Below are 23,747 nucleotides of genomic sequence, written 5' to 3' on the forward strand. Positions count from 1 at the left end.
GTAGGCTGTAGGTCTGGGGGTGTGTCAGAAATATTTTTGCTATTTTCACTGCAGGAATTATGAGTGCAAGAGGTGGCAGTGGCGCGAAAGGGCTGGGTTTTGATGAATAAATTAGTTGTAGGTGTGTCGAGGCATGACTCCTCACTAGCCAATCAGAACATGCTCCATGGCTAAATATGTGGTTGCTTCAAGATGTTTATTTCCGTTTTGTTATGTATTGCATTGACAACAACTCCAATTCGAATGTTATTCCTTATAGCTTAGTATTTTAAATAGCTTACAGAAAGAACATTTCAAAATGTAACCCTGTCCCATCTTTGCTAAATATGTTTAACATGTTAGCAGTTCATATTGTTCTAAGTAATTTCATGGCTTCAATATGGAATTACAGTAGAAGTCGTAAGTTTACATACACTTAGGTTGGAATCATTAAAACTTGTTTTTCAACCACTCCACAAATTTCTTGTTAACAAACTATAGTTTTGGCAAGTCGGTTAGGACATCTACTTGTGCATGACACAAGTAATTTTTCCAACAATTGTTTACAGACAGATTTTTTTTCACTTATAATTCACTGAATCACACTTCCAGTGGGTTTACATACACTAAGTTGACGGTGCCTTTAAACAGCTTGGAAAATTCCAGAAATTGATATCATGGCTTTAGATGCTTCTGATTAGGCTAATTTACATACTTTGAGTCAATTGGACTTGTACCTGTGGATGTATTTCAAGACCTACCTTCAAACTCAGTGCCTCTTTGCTTGACATCATGGGAAAATCAAAAGAAATCAGCCAAGACCTCAGAAAAAAAATGTAAACCTCCACAAGTCTGGTTCATCCTTGGGAGCAATTTCCAAACGCCTGAAGGTACCGCGCTCCTCAGTACAAACAGTAGTACACAAGTATAAACACCATGGGACCATGCAGCCATCATACCGCTCAGGAAGGAGACGCGTTCTGTCTCCAAGAGATGAACGTTCTTTGGTGCGAAAAGTGCAAATCAATCCCAGAACAACAGCAAAGGACCTTGCGAAGATGCTAGAGGAAACAGGTACAAAGTATCAATATCCACAGTATAACCTGAAAGGCCCCTCAACAAGGAAGAAGAGACTGCTCCAAAACCGCCATAAAAATACCGGACTACGGTTTGGGGACAAAGATCGTACTTTTTGGAGAAATGTCCTCTGGTCTGATGAAACAAAAATAGAACTTGTTTGGCCATAATGACCATTGTTATGTTTGGAGGAAAAAGAGGGAAGCTTGCAAGCCGAAGAACACCATCCCGACCGTGAAGAACAGGGGTGGCGGCATCATGTTGTGGGGGTGCTTTGCTGTAGGAGGGACGGGTGCACTTCACAAAATAGATGGCATCATGAGGTAGGGAAATTATGTGGATATATTGAAGCAACATCTCAAGATCTCTTAAAGCTTGGTCGCGAATGGGTCTTCCAAATGGACAATGACCCCAAGCATACTTCCAAATTGGTGGCAAAATGACTTAAGGACAACAAAGTCAAGGTATTGGAGTGGCCATCACAAAGCCCTGACCTCAATCCCATAAAATATTTGTGGGCAGAACTGAAAAAGCATGTGCGAGCAAGGAGACCTACAAACCTGACTCAGTTACACCAGCTCTGTCAGGAGGAATGGGCCAAAATTCATCCAATTTATTGTGGGAAGCTTGTAGAAGGCTACCCAAAACATTTGATGCAAGTTAAACAATTTAAAGGCAATGCTACCAATTCAGATTATGTAAACTTCTGACCCACTGGGAATGTGATGAAAGAAATAAAAGCTGAATAAATAATTCTCTCTACTATTCTTCTGACATTTCACATTCTTAAAATAAAGTGGTGATCCTAACTGACCTAAGACAGGGAATTCTTACTTGGATTAAATGTCAGGAATAGTGAAAAACTTTAACGTTTAAATGTATTTGGCTAAGGTGTATGTAAACAAAAGAAATCAAAAGTATGTAAACTTCTGACTGTATATACATAACATTTACACTGATGTAGGCAAAATACTTTTTTTCAAGTTCTAATAAAAACAAAACCACAACTTGTTTTAAGTAGACTGTGTCTCAGTTAGGCCTACAGGCACCTTAATTGTTGCCCGTGGGCATATAATATTAAGGCAACTTAGACTGGAGGGTTTTACACACATCCAAAGCTTTGACAGAAGCTGGACAAAAATCTAGGAGATGTAAAAATAAATAAATAAACCAGGAAATATGTATATTTATTTTTTTACACATACGGATTTACCCCTTCTTTTTTGGGTAGACACAAAATTATCTTCATACTTTCATTCGTTTTTTAAAAGCCGGTACTGGTTACCACCAGAGGAGTCCTATGACAATTGTGTGGGTCATAAAGCAAAAAGGAGAACACCATTGTGTTTGGAAGAATCTACCCTTTCCACCGTGGTGTCCCATTAGTAGCCCAAATGGTTCAGACGCTACAAAACAGAAGTTGGCACATCAAAGAGTCTCCTGACAATTGTAGGGGTCGTAGAAACAGAGAACACCATTTCCATAGTGTAGTCATAATAGTTTCTAGGTCAAACTGTTCGGACGATACAGACATTTAGTGAGAAGTCTCATGGTCTGACAAACACCTCTCTAGCTCTGTCACCTTTCGACACAGATGCAGAAGTGCGACACTGGCCGATGGCAGTGGTGATTTTAGTGGTGCAAACTCCCCAAACATTTTTTTTAGATGCAAGCCAGCAAAGCCACTACACAACACACAACACTAAATTCATGGCACTATAACAGCAACAAGCGGTGCGCACAAACGTTTAGGGCCCACATAAAGCTGTCCCAACAGCAGAGCTTTCTTTCCAGGACTAAGATTGACTCCTACTACACCTGTTCTGACACTTGTCAGATGTGGCAGGGCTTGCAAACTATTACGGACTACAAAGGAAAGCCCAGCCAAGAGCTGCCCAGTGACACAAGCCTACCAGATGAGCTAAATTACTTATATGTGCACTTCGAGGCAAGCAACACTGAAGCATGCATGAGAGCACCAGCTGTTCTGGATGACTCTGTGATCACGCTCGCCACAGCTGATGTGAGGAAGACCTTTAAACAGGTCAACATTCACAAGGTCACAGGGCCAAACGGATTACCAGGACGTGTACTTTGAGCATACGCTGACAAACTGGCAAGTGTCTTCACTGACATTTTCAACCTGTCCCTGGCCGAGTCTGTAATACTTACATGTTTCAAGCAGACCACCATAGTCCCTGTGCCCAAGAACACAAAGGGAACCTGCCTAAATGACTTCCGATCTGTAGCACTCACATCAGTAGCCATGAAGTGCTTTGAAAGGCTGGTCATGGCTCACATCGACCCAATTGTCACAGCAACCCTAGACCCACTCCAATTTGCATACTGCCCCAACAGATCCACAGATGATGGAATCTCTATTGCACTCAACACTGCCCATTCCCACCTGGACAAAAGGAACACCTACATGAGAATGCTATTCATTAACTATAGCTCAGCGTTCAACACCATGGTGCTCTCAAAGCTCATCACTAAGCTAAGGACCCTGGGACTAAACACCTTCGTCTGCAACTGGATTCTGGACTTCCAGAACGTCCCCCAGGTTGTAAGGGTAGGCAACAACACATCTGCCACGCTGATCCTCAACATGTGGGCCCCCCAGGGGTGCATGCTTAGTCCCCTCCTGTACACCCTGTTCACCCATGACTGTGTGGCCAAGCACGACTCCAACACCATCATTAAGTTTGCAGACGACACAACAGTGGTAGGCCTGATCACCAACAACGATGAGACAGCCTATAGGGAGGAGGTCAGAGACCTGAAAGTGTAGTCCCAGGACAACAACCTCTCCCTCAATTTGATCAAGACAAAGGAGATTATCATGGACTATAGGAAAAGGAGGACTGAGCACGGCCCCATTCTCATCGATGGGGCTGTAGTAGAGCAGGTTGAGAGCTTCAAATTCCTTGGTGTACATATCACCAACAAACTATCATGGTCTAAAAACACCAAAACAGTCGTGAAGAGGGCACGACAACGTCTATTCCCCCTGAGGAGACTGAAAAGATTTGTCATGGGTCCTCAGATCCTCAAAATGTATACAGCTGTACCATCAAGATCATCCTGACTGGTCTTTTCACAGCCTGGTATGGCAACTGCTTGGCCTACGACCGCAAGGCACTACTAAGGGTAGCCCAGTACATCACTGCCGGACGGCAGGCAGGCTCAGGGTCAGGATAGGCAGAGGTCAACAATCCAGAGGTGGGGCAAAGGTGCAGGCAGGCTCAGGGTCAGGAGCAGGCAATGTGATCAGGCAGGCTGGCTCAGTCAGGACAGGCAAGGGTCAAAACCAGGAGGGCGAGAAAAAGAGAGACTGGAAAAAGCAGGAGCTGATAACAAAAATGCTGATTGACTTGACAAACAAGACAAACAGTCAACAGACAGACAGAGAACACATAAATACACAGGGGATAATGGGGAAGATGGGTGACACCTGGAGGGGGGTGGAGACAATCACAAGGACTGGTGAAACAGATCAGGGTGTGACAGTACCCCCCTCTAGGGTCGCCACCTGGGGTCTCAACTGGGCGCATACCTGGTTGACCGGGGTGTCGGTGTTGAAAATCCTCGATGAGGCTTGGGTCCAGGATCTCCCTAGGAGGGACCCAGCACCTCTCCTCCGGGCCATAACCCTCCCAGTCAACCAGGTACTAGAACCCCAGGCCCCAAGGTCGAACCTTCAAGAGACGCCTCACCGTATAAGTGTGTTGGCTGTTGATGAGATGGGGGAGACAGGTGGGCCATAGCCATAAGTCTGCTGAACAGATAATCAAATGGCTACCGGACTATTTGCATTGGCCCCCCTTTTTTCACGCTCCTTCTACTCACTGTTCATTATCTAATATCTATGCATAGTCACTTTACCCCTACCATGTACATATTAACTCAATTACCTCGACTAACCTGTACCCCCACACATTGACTTGGTATCGGTACCCCCTGTATATAGCTTTGTTATAGTTATTTTATTGTTGCCTTTTTATTTTTTACTTTATTTAGTAAATATTTTTCTTAACTCTTATTTTTTCTTAAAACTGCATTGTTGGTAAGGTCATTTCACGGTAAGGTTGTATTCTACGCATGTGAAAAATATAATTTGATTTGATATGGTAGGGGTAAAGATAGCTGTTGATATGGCAGGGATAGAGATAGCTGTTGATATGGGAGGGCTAAAGATTGCTGTTGATATGGTGGGTTAAAGGTAGCTGTTGATATGGTGGGGTAAAGGTAGCTGTTGATATGGTAGGGGTAAAGATAGCTGTTGATATGGGAGGGGTAGAGATAGCTGTTGATATGGTAGGGGTAAAGGGAGCTGTTGATATGGTAGGGGTAAAATGAGCTGTTGATATGGTAGGGGTAAAGGTAGCTGTTGATATGGGAGGGCTAAAGATTGCTGTTGATATGGTAGGTGTAAAGGGAGCTGTTGATATGGTAGGGGTAAAGGTAGCTGTTGATATGGGAGGGCTAAAGATTGCTGTTGATATGGTAGGGGTAAAGATAGTTGTTTATATGGTATCGGTAAAGGGAGCTGTTGATATGGTAGGGGTAAAGGGAGCTGTGTATATGTTAGGGGTAAAGGTAGCTGTTGATATGGGAGGGCTAAAGATAGTTGTTTATATGGTATCGGTAAAGGGAGCTGTTGATATGGTAGAGGTAAAGGTAGCTGTTGATATGGTAGGGGTAAAGGTAGCTGTTGATATGAGAGGGCTAAAGATTACTGTTGATATGGTAGGGGTAAAGATAGCTGTTTATATGGTAGGGATAAAGGTAGCTGTTGATATGGTAGGGATAAAGGTAGCTGTTGATATGGTGGGGTAAAGGTAGCTGTTGATATGGTGGGGGTAAAGAACGCTGAAGATATGTTAGGGGTAAAGATAGCTGTTGATATGGTAGGTGTAAAGATAGCTGTTGATATGGTAGGGGTAAAGGTAGCTGTTGATATGGTAGGGGTAAAGATAGCTGTTGATATGGTAGGGGTAAAGGGAGCTGAAGATATGGTAGGGGTAAAGGTAGCTGTTGATATGGTAGGGATAAAGGGAGCTGTTGATATGTTAGGGGTAAAGATAGCTGTTGATATGGTAGGGGTAAAGGGAGATGAAGATATGGTAGGGGTAAAGGTAGCTGTTGATATGGTAGGGGTAAAGGTAGCTGTTGATATGGTGGGGGTAAAGAACGCTGAAGATATGTTAGGGGTAAAGATAGCTGTAGATATGGTAGGGGTAAAGATAGCTGTTGATATGGTAGGGGTAAAGATAGCTGTATATATGGTAGGGGTAAAGATAGCTGTTGATATGGTAGGGGTAAAGATAGCTGTTGATATGGTGGGGGTAAAGATAGCTGAATATATGGTAGGGGTAAAGAACACTGAATATATGTTAGGGATAAAGATAGCTGTTGATATGGTAGGGGTAAAGATAGCTGTTGATATGGTAGGGGTAAAGATAGATGTTGATATGGTAGGGGTAAAGGTAGCTGTTGATATGGTAGGGGTAAAGATAGCTGTTGATATGGTAGGGGTAAAGATAGCTGTTGATATGGTAGGGGAAAAGGTAGCTGTTGATATGGTAGGGGTAAAGATAGCTGTTGATATGGTGGGGGTAAAGAAAGCTGAAGGTATGTTAGGGGTAAAGATAGCTGTTGATATGGTAGGGGTAAAGATAGCTGTTGATATGGTAGGGGTAAAGGTAGCTGTTGATATGGATGGGGTAAAGATAGCTGTTGATATGGTAGGGATAAAGATAGCTGTTGATATGGTAGGGGTAAAGGTAGCTGTTGATATGTTAGGGGTAAAGGTAGCTGTTGATATGTTAGGGGTAAAGATAGCTGTTGATACGGTAGGGGAAAATAACACTGTTTATATGGTAGGGGTAAAGATAGTGGTTGATATGGTAGGGGTAAAGAACACTGTTTATATGGTAGGGATAAAGATAGTGGTTGATATGGTAGGGGTGAAGATAGTGGTTGATATGCTAGGGGTAAAGAACACTGTTTATATGGTAGGGATAAAGATAGTGGTTGATATGGTAGGGGTGAAGATAGTGGTTGATATGGTAGGGGTAAAGAACACTGTTTATATGGTAGTGGTAAAGAACACTGTTTATATGGTAGGGGTAAAGAACACTGTTTATATGGTAGGGGTAAAGAACACTGTTTATATGGTAGGGGTAAAGGTAGCTGTTGATGTGGGAGGGCTAAAGATAGTTGTTTATATGGTATCGGTAAAGGGAGCTATTGATATGGTAGGGGTAAAGGTAGCTGTTGATATGGTAGGGGTAAAGGTAGCTGTTGATATGAGAGGGCTAAAGATTGCTGTTGATATGGTAGGGGTAAAGATAGCTGTTTATATGGTAGGGGTAAAGATAGCTGTTGATATGGTCGGGATAAAGGTAGCTGTTGATATGGTGGGGGTAAAGAACGCTGAAGATATGTTAGGGGTAAAGATAGCTGTTGATATGTTAGGGGTAAAGATAGCTGTTTATATGGTAGGGGTAAAGATAGCTGTTGATATGGTCGGGATAAAGGTAGCTGTTGATATGGTGGGGGTAAAGAACGCTGAAGATATGTTAGGGGTAAAGATAGCTGTTGATATGTTAGGGGTAAAGATAGCTGTTGATATGGTAGTGGTAAAGATAGCTGTTGATATGGTAGGGTTAAAGGGAGCTGAAGATATGGCAGGTGTAAAGGTAGCTGTTGATATGGTAGGGGTAAAGGTAGCTGTTGATATGGTGGGGGTAAAGAACGCTGAAGATATGTTAGGGGTAAAGATAGCTGTTGATATGGTAGGGGTAAAGATAGCTGTTGATATGTTAGGGGTAAAGATAGCTGTTGATATGGTAGGGGTAAAGATAGCTGTTGATATGGTAGGGGTAAAGGTAGCTGTTGATATGGTAGGGGTAAAGATAGCTGTTGATATGGTAGGGGTAAAGGGAGCTGAAGATATGGCAGGGGTAAAGGTAGCTGTTGATATGGTAGGGGTAAAGGTAGCTGTTGATATGGTGGGGGTAAAGAACGCTGAAGATATGTTAGGGGTAAAGATAGCTGTTGATATGGAAGGGGTAAAGATAGCTGTTGATATGGTAGGGGTAAAGATAGCTGTTGATATGGTGGGGGTAAAGATAGCTGTTGATATGGTGGGGGTAAAGAACGCTGAAGATATGTTAGGGGTAAAGATAGCTGTTGATATGGTAGGGGTAAAGATAGCTGTTGATATGGTAGGGGTAAAGATAGCTGTTGATATGGTAGGTGTAAAGATAGCTGTTGATATGGTAGGGGTAAAGGTAGCTGTTGATATGTTAGGGGTAACGGTAGCTGTTGATATGTTAGGGGTAAAGATAGTGGTTGATATGGTAGGGGAAAAGAACACTGTTTATATGGTAGGGGTAAAGGTAGCTGTTGATATGGTAGGGGTAAAGGTAGCTGTTGATATGGTAGGGGTAAAGATAGCTGTTGATATGGTAGGGGTAAAGGTAGCTGTTGATATGGTAGGGGTAAAGATAGCTGTTGATATGTTAGGGGTAAAGATAGTGGTTGATATGGTAGGGGTAAAGAACACTGTTTATATGGTAGGGGTAAAGATAGTGGTTGATATGGTAGGGGTAAAGAACACTGTTTATATGGTAGGGGTAAAAATAGTGGTTGATATGGTAGGGGTAAAGAACACTGTTTATATGGTAGGGGTAGAGATAGTGGTTGATATGGTAGGGGTAAAGATAGTGGTTGATATGGTAGGGGTAAAGATAGTGGTTGATATGGTAGGGGTAAAGATAGTGGTTGATATGGTAGGGGTAAAGAACACTGTTTTTATGGTAGGGGTAAAGATAGCTGTTGATATGTTAGGGGTAAAGATAGCTGTTGATATGGTAGGGGTAAAGATAGCTGTTGATATGGTAGGGGTAAAGATAGCTGTTGACATGGTAGGGTTAAAGGGAGCTGAAGATATGGCAGGGGTAAAGGTAGCTGTTGATATGGTAGGGGTAAAAGTAGCTGTTGATATGGTGGGGGTAAAGAACGCTGAAGATATGTTAGGGGTAAAGATAGCTGTTGATATGGTAGGGGTAAAGATAGCTGTTGTTATGTTAGGGGTAAAGATAGCTGTGGATATGGTAGGGGTAAAGATAGCTGTTGATATGGTAGGGGTAAAGGTAGCTGTTGATATGGTAGGGGTAAAGATAGCTGTTGATATGGTAGGGGTAAAGGGAGCTGAAGATATGGCAGGGGTAAAGGTAGCTGTTGATATGGTAGGGGTAAAGGTAGCTGTTGATATGGTGGGGGTAAAGAACGCTGAAGATATGTTAGGGGTAAAGATAGCTGTTGATATGGTAGGGGTAAAGATAGCTGTTGATATGGTAGGGGTAAAGATAGCTGTTGATATGGTAGGTGTAAAGATAGCTGTTGATATGGTAGGGGTAGAGATAGTGGTTGATATGTTAGGGGTAAAGGTAGCTGTTGATATGTTAGGGGTAAAGATAGTGGTTGATATGGTAGGGGAAAAGAACACTGTTGATATGTTAGGGGTAAAGATAGTGGTTGATATGGTAGGGGTAAAGAACACTGTTTATATGGTAGGGGTAAAGATAGTGGTTGATATGGTAGGGGTAAAGAACACTGTTTATATGGTAGGGGTAAAGATAGTGGTTGATATGTTAGGGGTAAAGAACACTGTTTATATGGTAGGGGTAAAAATAGTGGTTGATATGGTAGGGGTAAAGAACACTGTTTATATGGTAGGGGTAGAGATAATGGTTGATATGGTAGGGGTAAAGATAGTGGTTGATATGGTAGGGGTAAAGATAGTGGTTGATATGGTAGGGGTAAAGAACACTGTTTATGTGGTGGGGTAGAGATAGTGGTTGATATGGTAGGGGTAAAGAACACTGTTATTATGGTAGGGGTAAAGAACACTGTTTATATGGTAGGGGTTAAGAACACTGTTTATATGGTAAGGGTAAAGAACACTGTTTATATGGTAGGGGTAAAGAACACTGTTTATATGGTAGGGGTAAAGAACACTGTTTATATGGTAGGGGTAAAGAACACTGTTTATATGGTAGGGATAAAGATAGTGGTTGATATGGTAGGGGTAAAGAACACTGTTTATATGGTAGGGGTAAAGAACACTGTTTATATGGTAGGGGTAAAGAACACTGTTTATATGGTAGGGGTAAAGAACACTGTTTATATGGTAGGGGTAAAGAACACTGTTTATATGGTAGGGGTAAAGAACACTGTTTTTATGGTAGGGGTAAAGATAGCTGTACACATACTGTACTGTATGACTGCCACTTCTCACTCTGCCTCAGAATCATCTGCTCCTCGTGGCTCTGACATTGGCTTGCCCTTGCACCTCCACATGTAATGGCTCAAGTGCAACACAATACAACAATAAACTTGAAAGTCATGGAAATTTGGAGCAATGCCATCTTGGACAATGATTTGGATGGACAGCCATAAGCAAGTACATAATGCAGGACATACTTTTCCATTGTGAGGGGGATTACAGAGATTAGAGTACCCTAAGCACCATTTCTTCAAGGTTTTAACCCCCTGAGGACACAACCATGGATGCTCTCCACCGCTGCAGGTTGGCCGAGCAGCCTTGTGGTCATCTAAAAAGTAACGAAAGGTAACGAGGTCATCATCAAGTAGTCATGTGACATCCACTGCAGATGGGTGCCATGCTCACTCAGATAGCTGTGGCTGCTGTTCTGGAATAAGATCTGACAGAAGCGCTAGGGCACTCCTGTGGCACAAGGTTACCTTAGCAGAACCTGCGAACTGCGATGCAGTTGTGTGTCTGAGTGAGTGAGCGTTCATTCAGGTAATGCTGAACAACATGACTCATTGTCGCCAAACAGAAAAGGCCCCTGTGTCATTTTTTAACTGATCCATGTGGATCTGGGAAATTGTTTCTCAAACTAGGAAAGAAGTACAACTGGAAATTACCAGTATGTGATACAAGGAGTCGATATGTACTGCAATTCTCACAATTCTATATTTGGATTTTATATTGCTCACCATATGTCTTCTGCAGAGAGACGAGAGAAGCATGAGAAAACAAGTTTTGATCTGTCAGGGAAATTGAAGTGCTGAGAACATGTTGGTTCACTATTTAAAAAGAAGATGGTGAACAAGCTATAGGATGAAAAATACCGGAGTTTTGGAGCAGGTACAGCTGACAAACTCTAGCTAAGGTTACCTACAGTAGCAAACGTTTTTAAATAATAACCTGTAATACACTATATAATAAAAGTACAGTGCCTTGCGAAAGTATTCGGGCCCCTTGAACTTTGCGACCTTTTGCCACATTTCAGGCTTCAAACATAAAGATATAAAACTGTAACATCCTTGGGATGTTTAAAGCTTGGGAAATCTTTTTGTATCCAAATCCGGCTTTAAACTTCTTCACAACAGTATCTCGGACCTGCCTGGTGTGTTCCTTGTTCTTCATGATGCTCTCTGCGCTTTTAACGGACCTCTGAGACTATCACAGTGCAGGTGCATTTATACGGAGACTTGATTACACACAGGTGGATTGTATTTATCATCATTAGTCATTTAGGTCAACATTGGATCATTCAGAGATCCTCACTGAACTTCTGGAGAGAGTTTGCTGCACTGAAAGTAAAGGGGCTGAATAATTTTGCACGCCCAATTTTTCAGTTTTTGATTTGTTAAAAAAGTTTGAAATATCCAATAAATGTCGTTCCACTTCATGATTGTGTCCCACTTGTTGTTGATTCTTCACAAAAAAATACAGTTTTATATCTTTATGTTTGAAGCCTGAAATGTGTCAAAAGGTCGCAAAGTTCAAGGGGGCCGAATACTTTCGCAAGGCACTGTATGTGGACACCGCCTTCAAATTAGTGGATTCGGCTATTTCAGCCACACCCATTGCTGACAGGTGTATAAAATTGAGCTAACAGCCATGCAATCTCCTTAGACAAACAATGGCAGAAGAATGGCTTTACTGAAGAGCTCAGTGACTTTGGCACCGTCATAGGATGCCACCTTTCCAACAAGTCAGTTTGTCAAATTTCTGCCTTGCAAGAGCTGTCCCGGTCTGTCCTCAGCTGCAACACTCACTACCGAGTTCCAAGCATGCCTCTGGAAGCAAAGCAACATCAGCACAAGAACTGTTCGTTGGTAGCTTCATGAAATGGGTCTCCATGGCTAAATAGCTGCATACAAGCCTAAGATTCCCATGCGTAATGTCAAGTGTGGGCTGGAGTAGTGTAAAGCTTGTCGCCATTGGACTCTGGAGCAGTGGAAACACGTTCTCTGGAGTGATGAATCACCCTTCACCACCTGGCAGTCCGACAATCAAATCTGGGTTTGGCGGATGCCAGGAGAATCCTACCTGCCCCAATGCATAGTGCCAACTGTAAAGTTTGGTGGAGGACGAATAATGGTCTGGGACTGTTTTTCATGCTTCGGGCCAGGCCCCTTAGATCAAATGAAGGGACATCTTAACGCTACAGCATACAATGACATTCTGGATGAATTGGAATCCCAACATCAGTGCCCAAACTCACTAATGCTCTTGTGGGTGAATTGATGCAAGTCCATGCAGCAATGTTCCAACATCTAGCGGAAGCCTTCCCAGGAGAGTGGAGGCTATTACAGTAGCAAAGGGGGGACCAACTCCATATTAATGACCATGATCTTAGAATGAGATGTTCGATGAGCAGGTGTCCACATACTTTAGGTAATGTAGGTTAAATATATATATATAGTAAAAATAAAGAAAAACCCTTGAATGAGTAGGTGTGTCCAAACTTTTGACTGGTACTGGTACTGTATGTATACACACAGTACCAGTCAAAAGTTGACACACCTACTCATTCAAGGGTATTTCTTTATTTTTACTATTTTCTACATTGTAGAATAGTAGTGAAGACATCAAAACTATAAAATAACACAAAGTGTTAAACAAATCAAAATATATTTTATATTTGAGATTCTTCAAAGTAGCCACCCTTTACATTGATGGCAGTTTTGCACCCTCTTGGCATTCTCTCAACCAGCTTCATGATGTCCCTACCTTGTCACCTGTAATGCATTTCAATTGACAGGTGTGCCTTATCAAAAGCTAATTTGTGGAATTTCTGTCCTTAATGCATTTCAGACAATCAGTTGTGTTGTGACAAGGTAGGGATGGTACACACAAGATAGCCCTGTTTGGTAAAAGACCAACTTCATATTATGGCAAGAACAGCTCAAATAAGCAAAGAGAAATGACAGTCCATCATTACTTTAAGACATGAAGGTCAGTCAATACGGAAAATGTCAAGAACTTTTAAAGTTTCTTTAAGTGCAGTCACAAAAACCATCAAGTGCTATGATGAAACTGGCTCTCATGACAACCACCATTGGAAAGGAAGGCCTAGAGTTACCTTTGCTGCAGAGGATAAGTTCATTTGAGTTACCAGGCTCAGAAATTGCAGCCCAAATAAATGCTTCACAGAGTTCAAGTAGCAGACACATCTCAACATCAACTGTTCAGAGGAGACTGCGTGAATCAGGCCTTCATGGTTGAATTGCTGCGTAGAAACCACTACTAAAGGACACCAATAAGAAGTAGAGACTTGCTTGGGTCAAGAAACACGTGCAATGGACATTAGACTGGTGGAAATCTGTCCTTTGGTCTGATGAGTCCAAATTTGAGATTTCTTGTTCCAACCGCCATGTCTTTGTGAGACGCAGAGTAGGTGAACGGATGATCTCCGCATGTGTGGTTCCCACCATGAAGCATGGAAGAGGAGGAGGTGTGATCGTGTAGGGGTGCTTTGCTGGTGACACTGTCAGTGATTTATTTCGAATTAAAGGCACACTTAAAAAGCATTCCAGGTGAAGCTGGTTGAGAGAATGAATGTGCAAAGCTGTCATCAATGCAAAGGGTGGCTACTTTGAAGAATTTAAAATCTAAAATATATTTTGATTTGTTTCACACTTTTATGCATACTACATGATTCCATGTGTTATGTTGTAGTGTTGATGTCTTCACTATTATTCCACAATGTAGAAAATAGTAAAAATAAAGAAAAACCCTTGAATGAGTAGGTATCCAAACTTTTGACTGGTACTCTATATACGGTATATAAACTCAGCAAAAAAAGAAACATCCTCTCACTGTCAACTGTGTTTATTTTCAGCAAACTTAACATGTGTAAATATTTGTATGAACATAACAAGATTCAACAACTGAGACATAAACTGAACAAGTTCCACAGACATGTGACTAACATAAATTTAATAGTGTGTCCCTGAACAAAATCAAAAGTAACTGTCAGTATCTGGTGTGGCCACCAGCTGCATTAAGCACTGCAGTGTATCTCCTCCTCATGGACTGCACCAGATTTGCCAGTTCTTGCTGTGAGGTGTTACCCCACTCTTCCACCAAGGCACCTGCAAGTTCCCAGACATTTCTGGGCCCTAGCCCTCACCCTCCGATCCAACAGGTCCCAGACGTGCTCAATGGGATTGAGATCCGGGCTCTTTGCTGGCCATGGCAGAACACTGACATTCCTGTCTTGCAGGAAATCACGTACAGAACGAGCAGTATGGCTGGTGGCATTGCCATGCTGGAGGGTCATGTCAGGATGAGCCTACAGGAAGGGTACCACATGAGGGAGGAAGATGTCTTCCCTGTAACTCACAGTGTTGAGATTGCCTGCAATAACAAGCTCAGTCCAATGATGCTGTGACACACCACCCCAGACCATGACGGTCCCTTCACCTCCAAATTGATCCCGCTCCAGAGTACAGGCCTCGGTGTAACGGTCATTCCTTCGACGATAAACGCGAATCCGATAATCACCCCTGGTGAGACAAAACCGCGACTCGTCAGTGAAGAGCACTTTTTGCCAGTCCTGTTTGATCCAGCAATTGTGGGTTTTTGCCCATAGGCGACGTTGTTGCCGGTGATGTCTGGTGGGGACCTGCCTTACAACAGGCCTACAAGCCCTCAGTCCAGCCTCTCTCAGGCTATTGCAGACAGTCTGAGCACTGATGGAGGGATTGTGCGTTCCTGGTGTAACTCGGGCAGTTGTTGTTGCCATCCTGTACCTGTCCCGCAGGCGTGATGTTCGGAGTAACCGATCCTGTGCAGGTGTTGTTACAAGTGGTCTGCCAAGGCGAGGACGATCAGCTGTCCGTCCTGTCTCCCTGTAGTGCTGTCTTAGGCGTATCACAGTGCGGACATTGCAATTTATTGCCCTGGCCACATCTACATTCCCCTTGCCTCCTTGTAGCATGCCTAAGGCACGTTCAAGCAGATGAGCAGGGACCCTGGGCATCTTTCTTTTGGTGTTTTTCAGAGTCAGTAGAAAGGCCTCTTTAGTGTCCTAAGTTTTCATATTTGTGACCTTAATTGCCTACAGTCTGTAAGCTGTTGGTGTCTTAACGACTGTTTACATTAATTGTTTATGGTTCATGGGAAACAGTGTTTAAACCCTTTACAATGAAGATCTCTGGATTTTTACGAATTATCATTGAAAGACACGGTCCTGAAAAAGGGACATTTATTTTTTTGCTGAGTGAGTGTGTGTGTGTGTGTATATATATATTTTTTGTTTGTTTGTTTGACATATCGATACCTGCAGTCAAATATCAATATAATATCATCCCAAAATAATATTCCCCCCCCCCCCCCCCCATCACTATAGAGAAGCAGGACCTCCAAGGTCTGAATGCTTAGTCACAATGCGCTGTATGGTTAGAGGAACTAATTTGGGATCAATCTGGGATAACTGTGATCACCTGCCCTACCAGCGGTGTTTTGCTTTGGCTCTAAAAGGACTCAGGAAGCCATTATGATAGCTTCTATTCAATAGAGGACTCATTAACGTGATCTTTCAAGATGTGAATTTCACTATAATTTTAGGTGCTTTTGCTAATAAAGATGACACCGCTTAACTTCCGTCTGTTAGCAGGGTTGGTTTGGTTACTTTCTAAATGTAATCCGCTACAGTTAAGTTACCTGTCCAAAATTGTAATCAGAGAAAACAGTAATCTAACTCCTGCATTTTCAATAAAGCTGTCTTTACAATGAGTGATGTCTGTCTGTGGTGAAAGAATAGATCATTCTTGGAAGACTGTAACTTCAGTCTGGAGTTCATTATCTATCTAATCACCAGAGTCTACTTTGATTTTCATTTTGATTTATCATTTTGTATTTCACATTTTTTCCACGTTGTGGCATTTTGATGACCACAAAAATGGTTGGATAATAATGATGATTTTGTGCGCTGTGCATATTTAAGTGAAGCTATTTGCATGGTTGATTGAGCCTGGGGACTAAGAGAGTGACACACACTGTAAAGGCCTAGATTCACTGGGTTGAAGAGATAGTCAACTATACAAATGGCTTTGTAGATAGTCACTGTGATAGAAAAGTGAACCGTTTTAAAAAACAAGGATCACCTCAAACTGAGCTTATGTTTTTTTCTCGTTCACTTTACAAACCTAACAAAGGATGACAGATAGGAAGGAGTCTGTAACACCACACCATGAGCTAACTCATTTACAAAGCATCCCTGATGTAACCTTGATCTCTGTCTTCCATGTAACCCTGTCTCTCTCTCTCTGTGTTTGTGTGCATGCCCGAGTGTGTGTGTGTGTGCACGCCCCTGCTTTTGTGTGTGTGGCTTATTCCGTGTCTGTTTTCACACAGCAGGGAGCACAAAACTGCAGCATCTGCCATCATCGTACATTGTCATGTGGGCCCACTTTACCCTTAAAAAAATAGCTTCAGCTGAATCTCTGCAAAAATAAGCTGTACTGAATTCCAAAGTTGAGGAATTAGGAACAACTCCCAAACACAGTTATGCCATATTCAGACTTAATAGCTATTGTAAAGAGGCTCTCATGAACTAACACCGGTTGTGGCAATTCATCAACACTGGCACTTCATGCAACCTAATACTCCATAACTTGTTCATCAATATAAATGTTTAGGCTATAAGAAGCCCATTTAGATATCACTGTCTCACTTTATTATTCATTTTACTATAAGACTAACATTTCCTTTATAGTTTGTGTTTTTGTATGAGCAAGCACGGCCATTACTGTTCTGTTTGTCCTTCTTTTACTCACTCCACTTGATGATTTTCATTGTGAAAATGCCTTGTAGGGCTGCACAATTAATCACATTTTAATCTAAATTTAAATATTATGATGTGCAATATCCACATCGGTTCACTTTTTTTTATGCCATGAATGTAACATTCAAATGAAATAAGTGTCCCCTGGGAAACTGACCAACACTTTGGATCCTAACCTGTCACAACAACCTCTACTAACTATACCTGTCTTAGTTGTCATGCCAAACGACACCAACCATAGAAATAAAATGAGTACTCCGATTCTATGATCCCCACAGTGTTTTGATCTAAATCGCAAGTACAATCGCAATAACAATATATGGTAAGTAAAAAATAATATATATTATTTGCCGATATCTTGCAGCCCTAATGCCTTGCTCTCGACAAGATTAATTAATCACACACCGTAGTGTATCTTATTCACACCATCAACATTTTCAGTAAGCATCTGAACTCTGGCTGAACTCAACTGTTTGAGTAATTGTGGCACTGCACACTGAGTAAAGTAACTGTACTGTTGGGGTGTTGACGGCCTTGAACTTTGGGGCCACAGACCATGTGATCCATTAAGGTTATGGCCTCTGATCAAAGACCGTGTGTGTTACCAGTAAAGCAGCTTGAGGCAATTATTACAGTACATCATCATATATAGTAGGCCTGTAATAGAAAAGTGAAGTGAGTTCAATACTTTTAAATATTGCAGATTTGTTTGTTTGCTTGTTTTGGTGTCTGTGTCTCAAATGACACTCAATTCCCTATATAGTGAAATACATTTGAGGCACAATATGGGGAATAGTGGTGAAATTGGAGATTTGCTTTGGAGATAACTTTGCTCCATATTTCAGAGAGTGAATCAGAGTGAGAAAGTAGTGTCAACATCGTCTGTGAAATAAAACCACACTACAATGAAACAGTACCATCTTGTTCTGACATGGGTGTCTCTGTTGAGGTTCTCATAATGGTTCCACTGTAATTTAGCCATTTAAATTAGGTAGAGGACGTTAATAGAAGAGGACTTGTAGGTAGAGAATGTTTATCCCTGTTTGGTAATAGCCTGAAGCAGAGTTGAAAAAAAAGGTGACAAGCCCTCTTCAAGTCTCTTTCTCTCTTGTCACTTTTAGATGGTTAATGTTCAGATTCTCTCTCCCACACCCTTTCTCCTTCTCTGTCTCCATCTGATCTATGCCCTATACTCATGATTGCATCACATCTATATTCCTGCCATTTTAAAATGCCCAGATCCCTGCAGCAGTTATACATTGAAGAAACCCCTACAGTTTTGTATGTGATCTGTTGCCATAACTACCGTAGCAGAGGAACTAAGCACTCGTTTCCCACAAACAGAACAGACACCCTGGCCCCTCGCCCCCCCCCCCCTCCCATTGGGTCCCCTGACTGGGTCATTAGCATAATGACTCACACAGAACTCTCCTCCAAGGGCCACCATTTGTGGGCTCAACGGAGCCCTGTCATCGTCAAACATGTTTGTCTTATACTGAGGCTTTGTAGACATTACAGCTATGTTCTGCTGTTAAGTTACTCTGCTACTCGACTGACATACCATTTAGATGTATTAAAAGGTATTGTATTGAGGATAAAAACCTGGACTAATATAAGACATTTTCTCCATTCTCCACACTATACTGCCCTATCAAGCAAAAGAGTAGTAACTGCTCAGAGTGAAACTGAATAAAAATTACTTCAACGTTTTTTTTTTTATTGTCCAGCCAAATTAACTGTAAGCTGATCAGAGATGTGGTTGTCTTACTATCAGGTATTTATTTTTATTTATATTGACCGTGACCTTTGACCGTAGACGGCAGTTACTGCCTTCTTGCTTGGTACACCCACTGAATACGTTTCCATGAGGATTTTTTAAAACAAACTTGTGTTCATATATTTATATGTGGCTATCAGTGTCATAGTTTGACACTTGTATCAGCAAAGAACAGTAAATAATACCAAGGTAAACCGTAGACACTGCAGCACAGAGCTCAGTGAAACCAAGGTTTTCCTTGTGTAACGAGTGCGCTGGGAGTCGGGAAGCAAGTTCAGGGAGTGAATCATTTAATAAATGAACGAAACATAATACAAAACAAGAAACACAAACGATGCACAGACAGGAAACAGAAACAATGATGACTGGGTAAGAAACCAAAAGTAGTCAGGAGCGGACCAGCCACCTCTGCTATGGCGCGGGAACCTGTCGATCCAGCTGAGGTGCGGGAGCATGGCGACCTAGAGCGCAGGAGAGAGCATATGTGACAGTACCCCCTCCCCGGCGCAGCTGGCTCCAGCCGCAGGACGCCAACCACAGGGTCAATCTCAGGGATCAGAAACGGACTGGTAGCCTCCACTGAGGCGCAGAAACCTTATGAACCGGCTGAGGCATGAGAGCCTGATGAGCCGGTTCGTCAGGCATGGGAGCCTATCGATCCCACTGAGGTATGGAAACACGTCAAGCCAGCTGAGGCAGGGGAACCCGTCGAACCTACCAAGGCATGGGAATCCAACAAACTGGCTGAGGCCTTCCAGGTAGCTCCGGTTCTGACACCCGGACCCAACAGCACCGGCAAAAAACAAAAACAAAAAAACACTCTCTGATGCTTCCCTTTGGTGAGGCGTCATTCTGTAACGATGTGTGCTGAGAGCCGGGAAGCAAGTTTAGGGAGTGAGTGTTTTAATAAATGAATGAAACATAATTCAAAACAAGAAACACGATCAACACACAGACAGGAAACTGAAACAGAAACAATGACGCCTGGGTAAGGAACATAAGGGAGTGACATACAGTTGAAGTCGGAAGTTTACATACACCTTAGCCAAATACATTTAAACTCAGTTTTTCACAATTCCTGACATTTAATCCTAGTAAAAATCCCCCGTCTTAATTCAGTTAGGATCACCACTTTATTTTAAGAATGTTAAATGTCAGAATGATAGTAGAGAGAATTATTTATTTAAGCTTTTATTTCTTTCATCACATTCCCAGTGGGTCAGAAGATTACATACACTCAATTAGTATTTGGAAGCATTGCCTTTAAATTGTTTAACTTGGGTCAAACGTTTTGGTTAGCCTTCCACAAGCTTCCCACAATAAGTTGGGTGAATTTTGTCCCATTCCCCCTGACAGAGCTGGTGTAACTGAGTCAGGTTTGTAAGCCTCCTTGCTCGCACACGCTTTTTCAGTTTTGCCCACAAATTTTCTATAGGATTGAGGTCAGGGCTTTGTGATGGCCACTCCAATACCTTGACTTTGTTGATCTTAAGCCATTTTGCCACAACTTTGGAAGTATGCTTGGCGTCATTGTCCATTTTTAAAACCGATTTGCGACCAAGCTTTGACTTCCTGACTGATGTCTTGAGATGTTGCTTCAATATATCCACATCATTTTCCTACCTCATGATGCCATTTTGTGAAGTGCACCAGTCCCTCCTGCAGCAAAGCACCCCCACCACATGATGCTGCCACCCCCATGCTTCACATTTGGGATGGTGTTCTTCGGCTTGCAAGCCTCTCCCTTTTTCCTCCAAACATAACAATGGTCATTATGGCCAAACAGTTCTATTTTTGTTTCATCAGACCAGAGGACATTTCTCCAAAAAGTACAATCTTTGTCCCCATGTGCAGTTGCAAACCGTAGTCTGGCTTTTTTATGGTGGTTTTGGAGCAGTGGCTTCTTCCTTGCTGAGCGGCCTTTCAGGTAATGTCGATGTAGTACTCGTTTTACTGTGGATATAGATACTTTGGACCTGTTTCCTCCAGCATCTTCTCAAGGTCCTTTGCTGTTGTTCTGAGATTTATTTGCACTTTTTGCAGCAAAGTACATTCATCTCTAGGACACAGAATGCGTCTCCTTCCTGAGCGGTGTGACGGCTGTGTGGTCCCATGGTGTTTATACTTGCGTACTATTGTTTGTACAGAAGAACGTGGTACCTTCAGGCATTTCGAAATTGCTCCCAAGGATGAAACAGACTTCTAAAACCATGACATAATTTTCTGGAATTGTCCAAGCTCTTTATAGGCACAGTCAACTTAGTGTATGTAAACTTCTGACCCACTGGAATTGTGATACAGTGAATTATAAGTGAAATAATCTGTCTGTAAACAATTGTTGGAAAAATGACTTGTGTCATGCACAAAGTAGATGTCCTAACCGACTTGTCAAAACTACAGTTTGTTAACAAAAAATTAGAGGAGTGGTTGAAAAATGAGTTTTAATGACTCCATCCTAAGTGTATGTAAACTTTTGACTTCAACTGTATATAGGGCAGGTAATCAAGGAGGTGATGGAGTCCAGGTGAGTGTCATAATGCGCTGATGCGCATAACGATGGTGACAGTTGTGCGCCATAAGGAGCAGCCTGGTGACCTAGAGGCCGGAGAGGGAGCACATGTGATTCCTTGTTTTCACTGTAACTTTTTGCAGTTACTGCAAACATGAACCCCCATTTTCTCCATAACACAACACAATGGAGGCAGAATATTTGTCCACATGATAAAGCATGTATTTAATGTATAAAAAATGTAAAATTTCTGCCAGCAGTACTCTGTATAATTTTAAGGGCATTGGTTGAATTTATGCTGCTGCAAGAACACATTGTTGGCACACAGTTCAATTCAGCACGGAAGATTTATGCAAATAAAATATATGATGGAGGAGCTTTTACCCCTACTACTTAGCAGCAGAATATGTGCTTTTACCCCTACTACTTAGCAGCAGAATATGTGCTTTTACCCCTACTACTTAGCAGCAGAATATGTGCTTTTACCCCTACTACTTAGCAGCAGAATATGTGCTTTTACCCCTACTACTTAGCAGCAGAATATGTGCTTTTACCCCTACTACTTAGCAGCAGAATATGTGCTTTTACCCCTACTACTTAGCAGCAGAATATGTGCTTTTACCCCTACTACTTAGCAGCAGAATATGTGCTTTTACCCCTACTACTTAGCAGCAGAATATGTGCTTTTACCCCTACTACTTAGCAGCAGAATATGTGCTTTTACCCCTACTACTTAGCAGCAGAATATGTGCTTTTACCCCTACTACTTAGCAGCAGAATATGTGCTTTTACCCCTACTACTTAGCAGCAGAATATGTGCTTTGTGTGTGGGGTCTATATTTAGAGACAGTGTAATTAACTTAACATTGCATTAAAATCAGGATTGTTTAATAATGAATTGCCTATTAAAATGCCTACATTCTTAAGGGAGGGGAGCCTGTTTACAGTTCGGTGAGCTGTGTTGTTTAGATGTTTGCACAAAACAGCTTGTTAAAAAAGCTGTGATCACCGCTCAGCGACAAACCAAAACACATGACATTGATGGGGAGGGATGCACCTATCTCATCCTCAGGCTGGGTACCTGTCTACCTGATGCTTCTGTATACGGGAAAGGGATATAGTGATGATGAACAGAGCTTTGTGTAATTTGAGCTTTGAGAAATCTCCTTTCACTGAAAAATAAACAATTGATCACAAAAAAAACGATGTCACAACTTTACCTTGACAACATGTTGGCTACAGCAGAAACAGAGATAACTTCATGAATGTAACATTGTTGACCCTTTACTTTCTCCTCAGTGATCTGCAACTTCCGGAGCTCAGTATGTCAGGCCCTGGTTCTGGAGATAGGAGAGACTGTGCAGATCCTGGAGAAGACTGAAGGTAAGAGCTGCTGAGTGACCCTTTATAGAGAATACTAGTGAGTAACATTGTAAAGTTTAACCACTTTACCTTAATCTAAAGACAGCACTTCAAGTTCAAAGTGTGTGTACGTGTATTATGGGTAATAGTTATAGTCCTTGTTCAGCTGGTTGATATGTATCTTTAATCTGTCTTTAGGCTGGTACAGAGGGTTTTCCACCAAGAAGCCTTCCATCAAGGTAAACATATCAATCAATCAATCATATTCTCTTCATTATGCAGAGGGGTCCTTTTAGACCAGGCAGCTATCAGACATTGTTTGTTTGAGGCTATTTATTTACAGCAACTTGATTCCTAATGAAAACCTCCCTACCAGCACAACAACGCTAAGAAAAGTAAGCATGTTTGGGTGCAGAAATGAATATGTGTTGTTAGGTGCAATCAAGCATATTTCGTCTCTCTTTCCTCTATGCAGCAAAGAATACAATACACATTTAGATTTCTGGAGGCGTTGTATTGGACGAGTAGTGGTTAAAACGTACAATAAGACTTACACAATTTATTTTCTCAGTTCACCACCTTACAGAGCCACCCACATATACTATTAGTTTACTACAGAGCAAGGGCTCGATTTTTGTCTGGTGTTATGCGGTACCAGTGTCAAATGCAGGCAGGTTAGTTTGCAATTTGTCATGTAAAAACTGTCGCACTGACATATTCCAACCCTAACGCCAGGTTCGGCAATTTACCTGTCTTACAGTATATCAGTTCCTGAAAAACGGATATACTGTTCCTATATAGTGTATCCTTAAAAACATGATCCAAAGTGCTAATGTCAGGCAGCACTGATGTGGATATTTAAGACCAACCAAAAACTGGTTTTAGCGGTAACGCAGTTGGTTATGACAATGAATTTGGACAT

At 41.9% G+C, this 23,747-nt stretch overlaps 1 protein-coding gene across 4 annotated transcripts in view; it reads left to right on the forward strand.

Annotated features, from left to right (window-relative positions):
- LOC110492492 (dedicator of cytokinesis protein 3) overlaps positions 1–23,747 on the forward strand; it is a 103,652-nt gene that overhangs the window by 4,032 nt on the left and 75,873 nt on the right. For all 4 annotated transcript variants that reach the window (XM_090203726.1, XM_090203727.1, XM_090203728.1 and 1 more), the window contains exons 2-3: positions 22,763–22,846; positions 23,024–23,064. In XM_090203726.1, coding sequence (XP_090059852.1) covers positions 22,763–22,846; positions 23,024–23,064 — 125 coding nt within the window. The remainder of the gene's footprint in view (positions 1–22,762; positions 22,847–23,023; positions 23,065–23,747) is intronic.

Source organism: Oncorhynchus mykiss, chromosome 16 (genome assembly GCF_057628025.1).
Source record: "Oncorhynchus mykiss isolate SJ-2025 chromosome 16, ASM5762802v1, whole genome shotgun sequence".
In the NCBI taxonomy this organism is placed as follows: Eukaryota; Metazoa; Chordata; class Actinopteri; order Salmoniformes; family Salmonidae; genus Oncorhynchus; species Oncorhynchus mykiss.